Here is a 5,117-nt window from a genome sequence, read left to right as displayed (position 1 = left end):
TTCAATTGCATTTCATTTGAACCTATCTCCTTTCCAGAGTCTTTGTAAGCCTTTCTTTTGGGATTCGCAAGATTCCTTTTCCCTTCCCGAAAGGAAATTTCATTTGCTTTTGGGAAGGGAAAAGGAATCTTGTGATTTCAATGGGGACTAATAGAGGAATCTTTGGTGCATGTCTTTGCCCTTGATGGCATGCCATGCCTTTTGATGGCTTTGACTTTGGGAATGATTTTTTTCTTTTTTTTTTGTTGTTTCATGAACTGTCCATGCCATGTCCCTCATATCTTCCCCCCTAAGCTGTGTCTTCCTCCTTGACTTTTCCCCCTGCTTTTGCCACATCTGTGAGCTTAATTTTGGCATGTTTTGCTCCTTAGCAATGCCCCTGATATAATCCCGGGCCATTTTCTTTGAGTCACTCATCTTCCCAAAATTTTCTTTTTTTCTCCTCCAATTGCAATTCCTTTGGTGGTATCTCTATTCCAGCGTGTTTGTAATTCCTTCTTTTCTGTTTTGATCTTGCTGGGACCAGCCTTTTTTGCCTTATTCCCCAGTGACCTGGCAGAAGGGACGGAGTGTTCCCTCAGCATTTGCTGATGGGACAGAACTGGGAGCTGGGGCTGAGGCATCACAAGCCTCTGCTGCCCTTCAATGAGACCTGGACAGGCTTGAGAGTTGAGCAGAGAAGGACTTATGAAGTGTCATTGGGAAAAGCCTCTAGAAGAGCTTCAGGCTTTGTAATTACCAGGCAACAGAAGTGTTTTAGTATAGTGGAGTCTATAACGTTTTCTTTTAATGTCCACTCAGGAAAACCACTGCTTCTCTGTATGTTCTTTGTATGTACATCAAGAAAGCCTTTGAGAGAAACATGAAAGAATTCAAAAACTTCCCCTGATATTATTTGAATTTTCACGATTTTCTGGAATGCCGGGAGAAGTGTAAGAATGCTAGAAGCAAAGTGAAAGCAAATCAATAAATTTTTAAAGAATCAGAACTATTTCTAGTTTGTTCCTTGAAGAAGTTGTCAAACAAAGTCACTTTTGCAATCCTTTGAAAGATCTTATAGGAAAAATCATTGGCCAAAAGTGCTGCTCTGTGTTTCTGAACAGCAACATGCATTTTGTGTTGATGCAAGGTTTGTACCAGGGTTTGGGGTTTTTGTGTGTGTGTGCTTTGAATGCGAGTCTTTGCAGGACTATTAATAATTAGACCACGTACTGAAGAGAACATGTTACTGTGTTGTGCTGTTCAGTGCTGAAGAGGGTTGAGACAGAGCAGGTAGCTCTGTAGCTCTGTGTCTGTGTGTGACTTGCATGAGCAGCACGGGAGCAGTGCCCAGGGCCTGGAGAAGCAAACGGGTTCCCGGTGCTGAGGACAAGGTGTCCAGAGCTCGGGATTGTCTGGCCAAGCTCTTCTGGCTCCTTGTGCTTCGAGCCCTGGCCGGGAGCCCTGCAGAGCCCCAGGTGCAGCTTCCTAACTTCCCCCCTCTTCCTCTGCCTCCTCCCTGCCTCCAGGGTAAAGGCACTCCCTGGCATTGCACTGGCTGTGCCTCCCTCCTAGACCAGTGAAGGGATCGTTTCCCAGCCAAGGTGGCTCTCCCATGGAGACAGGAAAATGGGCAAACTCCTGCTGCCCCAGCATCAGGCAGGTGCAGGGTGTCCTTGCCTGTCAGCCCCTGCCCTGCTTCCCAGAGATGCCACTGATTGTTCCAGAAGTCATGGATCTGCATTTCCAGGAGCATGTTTGCAGAGACACGAAAGAGAAAAATTGACAAGAATTGTTTGTGCTTCTCTTCCTGATTTTTTCCAATGTATTTTCTAGTAGGAAAGCATGGACCAAACTGGCAAAGTTCCTATAATGTAGGAAAAGCATCCTCCTGTATTTGGCTTGAGTTGAGGACAGTTGCAAGCTCTCCTGTCAAATGTACACAGAAAATTCTCAGTGAATTTGCTGTCTTTCTGCTGAGTCAGTATAAAAGATGAGGTTTCTCAGAAGCTTAATACTAATTTTTCCATTTATATGGAAAGTCAAAGTTGTTAGTTCATATGATGGCAGGATAACGGAGGCAGCTGTGGTGGTGTCCAGGTTTATCTCCTGTACCCAATGGTGATCAGCAGCAGCATCAAATCAGGTTCATCTTAGTTTTCTGCAGACAGGTCTTGATGAAAACATCAGTTCACGTAGAGCAGGGTTAGAATCCCTGCAGTGCAGTTGACTCCGCATGGGCTCTCTGGGCCACCGCCTGCCAGGGGCAGAGATTTCCCTTGGCCGGGGCCGGAGCCCTGGCGTGGCAGTGCCTGAACAGCACCTCCCTGCCTACAGTGCCACCCTGGCTGGCTGCCCCAGGGCCTGGCATTTGACCCTGCACTTGCTGCAGGAGTCCCGGCCCTGCTTACACCCTGAGCAAACGCTCGGACCCACCTCAGAAGCTCGGTGCCCGAGGGGGCCGCCACAAGTGGTTGCCAGGGACCTGGGGCCATGGCTGCCCTGATTTTGGGTACACGGCGCTGATGTCAGAGTGGCCATTGTGACCTGTGCCACCAAGGCCACAAAAGGGAACGCGGGGCTCAAGCCGAGTGTCAGTGCGACCTGACAACGGGAGGAGAAGGTAGGGCGGGGATGTGGCTGCCCAGGGACCAGAGGGGCCCCACACCTTGGGGCTCTGGGCCTGTGCTGCAGGCTCACCTGCCTCTCCCTTCCCAAAATCACAGAATCAGCGGAGGAACAGCCAGAGGACACTGCAGTGTTCCTCAAGGCGACGACGGGAGGAGAAACAGACAGGAGCAGGGCTCACGCAGGGCTGAGCAGGGAGTAGAGCCTCGTGGCTCTGGGCCTGTTCTGCAAACTTCCCCCCCCTCCCTTCTTTCTCCCATAGAGAGAGAGGAACAGCACCTCGAAGTGACCACGTCCCTCGAGGAGACAGACTCAACGTAGACAGCCGCCATGTCTGACAGAAAGCAGGAGGGTCCTGGTGCCAGGGAGCCAGGTGAGGGCAAAGCAGCCCTCTGACAGCCTGGCCCAGGGGCTCTTGTGGCAGCAGGCAGCGTGGGGATCAGAGCAGAAGCAGGGGGAGGGAGGAGCTGCTCAGCCATGCTGGGGCTGGGAGCCTCCTTCCTGCCCAAGTGGGACCCAGCTGGGCCAGGGGGCAGCTCCTGGGACAGCCGTGCCCACAATGGCCCCTGCTCTGCAAGGCCTCCAGCCCTGCCCATCAGCCAGGCAGGGACAGAGCAGCCTTGGGGCCGATGCTGCTGCAGGTTCAGAGCCCCGCAGAGCTGCTCATGCCCCGTGCCATTGGCTCTGTCCCCTGCAGCCTGCATGCTGTGTCGCCGTGCCGAGGCTGACCCGGACACGTGCGGTGACAAACTGCAGAAGGGTGGGCTCTGTGCCCACGTGTTCTGCATGGTGAGTGGCTCCGGGCGCTCCCTCCACCTTTGCAATGGGCAGCTCCTGCCGCCCTCTCGTCATCAGCTTCTCCCCTTGGCTGCAGTTCTTCGCCACTCTACTATTTCAGCAAGAGACGGACCGCGGGGGACTCATGGGCTTTCTCCCTCGAGATCTCCTAATTGCAGTGCGGCGGGCGGCACAGAAGGTGAGAGCCTGACAAGAGCAGGGAGATTTGTGCCTGGCGAGGTTTGCCAGAGCTTAGCCCAGACTGCAGGAAAGAAAGGCCGGCCCAACAGCTGGGACAAAGTCTGGCTCCCAGCAGCTCTGGCACAGAGGCCCTGCCACAGGAGCCTCCCTCCTCCAGCTGGCGGCTCTGTGGGCTGGGAGCCGGCAGCGGCCACGTCCTGCGCCCTGCCTGAAGCCCTGGGGCTGCCTGGGGAGGCCTCGAGGCTGCTGCTGCTGCTGCTGCTGCTGCTGCTGCTGCTGATGCAGCTGCTTGGCTCTTTCCAGCGCTGCTGCGTCTGCGGCCAGAGCGGGGCAACCATCATGTGCTGCAGGGAGCACTGTGACAGATGGTTCCACCTGCCCTGTACCAAGGAGGGCGGCTGTGTCAATGTATACGTTACTCCGTTCAGGTACCTCATCTCTCTTTATGGCCACCCCTGGGGAATGATCCAGCATTTCTCACTTTCCCCATCCCTTTGCCCCCAGCTCTTTCTGCCCTGAGCACCGTCCAGAGCAGGTGGTGGAGGCGACTCCTGAGCCAGACACCGTTTGCCTCATCTGCCTGGAGCCTGTGGAGGACAGAAAGACCTTCACAACCCTGGTGTGCCCAACGTGCAAAAGGGCCTGGTTCCACAGGGACTGCATCCAGGTAGGAGCCCTCCCCTCAGCCCCGGGGCACAGCAGGTGCTCAGCAGCAGCAGCAGGGCCTCACTCACCCTGCCTGTGTTTGCCCTGCAGGGACAGGCCTTGCGCGCTGGTGCTATGTATTTCCAGTGCCCCCTGTGCAGAGACAGTGGGGAATTCCCTGTTGAAATGTTCATCCTGGGGATCCGAGTCCCCTTCAGGTTGGTGTCCTTCTGCCTGGCCCACCAGCCAGGAGGGTGCAAGTGCTGTGCTGTGCCAGGCCCTGCCCCAGGAGCCCTGGCCCCGCTCTGTCCCGTGAGTCTGGGCTTCAGCTTCACCCCCAACTTGGAAAAGTGCTGGAGAAAGAGCTGGGACACCCCGGACCTCCGTGAGGGAGAGCAGCAGAAATTCATCATCTCTTCCTTTCTCCATCAGACAGCCAACATGGGAGGACAACGATGCCTTCGCAGATCTAGGAGTGAGGCACGGCCAGTGCAACGCCAAGGATTGCCTTTACCCCAGAGGCAGGGAGGAGGCAGAGGAACAGGGGTAAGTTGGGAAGCTGCACCTGGGGCTCTGCAGGGAACCTGTGTCTCGGCAAGGGCTCAAAGTGGGAAGAAGCAGAAGCGCTTGGCTAGACAACCACGTGCTGGTACACTTTGTTCTCAGTGCTATGAGCTTGTTTGCCTCCCCAGGCCCTGGCAATTGCTCCTGTGCTCCTCCTGTGCTGCTGAGGGCACCCACAGGCGCTGCTCTGGCCTGAGGAACAGCACACAGAGATGGGAGTGTGACAGCTGTGCTGGGCTCGGAACATGTATGAGTCAAAGTCCCCGGTGTCCCTGGGCTGGGGGCAGTGCCCAGGCCGGGCTTGGCAGAGCGCAGCATCCACT

General features: G+C 55.1%; 1 protein-coding gene across 1 annotated transcript; it reads left to right on the top strand.

Moving 5' to 3' along the window:
- The first annotated feature begins 2,937 nt into the window (after positions 1 to 2,937).
- LOC132080767 (PHD finger protein 7-like) lies at positions 2,938 to 4,780 on the top strand. The gene is made up of 7 exons (XM_059484051.1): positions 2,938 to 2,980; positions 3,305 to 3,396; positions 3,482 to 3,583; positions 3,889 to 4,013; positions 4,090 to 4,252; positions 4,342 to 4,448; positions 4,663 to 4,780. Exons 1-7 carry the CDS (start codon positions 2,938 to 2,940, stop codon positions 4,778 to 4,780), a joined length of 750 nt encoding a protein of 249 aa, XP_059340034.1.
- The last annotated feature ends 337 nt before the right edge of the window (positions 4,781 to 5,117 follow it).

This window comes from Ammospiza nelsoni, chromosome 17 (genome assembly GCF_027579445.1).
Source record: "Ammospiza nelsoni isolate bAmmNel1 chromosome 17, bAmmNel1.pri, whole genome shotgun sequence".
NCBI classification, from domain to species: domain Eukaryota; kingdom Metazoa; phylum Chordata; class Aves; order Passeriformes; family Passerellidae; genus Ammospiza; species Ammospiza nelsoni.
Note: the sequence above shows the minus strand (reverse complement) of the source record. Positions and strands in the feature narration are given on the sequence as shown.

Excerpts from the sequence above, each read along its gene's own strand:
- LOC132080767 (XM_059484051.1), top strand. The coding sequence starts at position 2,938 with ATGTCTGACAGAAAGCAGGAGGGTCCTGGTGCCAGGGAGCCAG. Across the intron at positions 3,397-3,481 it reads GTGCCCACGTGTTCTGCATG|TTCTTCGCCACTCTACTATT; the intron begins GTGAGTGGCTCC and ends CCTTGGCTGCAG. Across the intron at positions 4,014-4,089 it reads GTATACGTTACTCCGTTCAG|CTCTTTCTGCCCTGAGCACC; the intron begins GTACCTCATCTC and ends CTTTGCCCCCAG.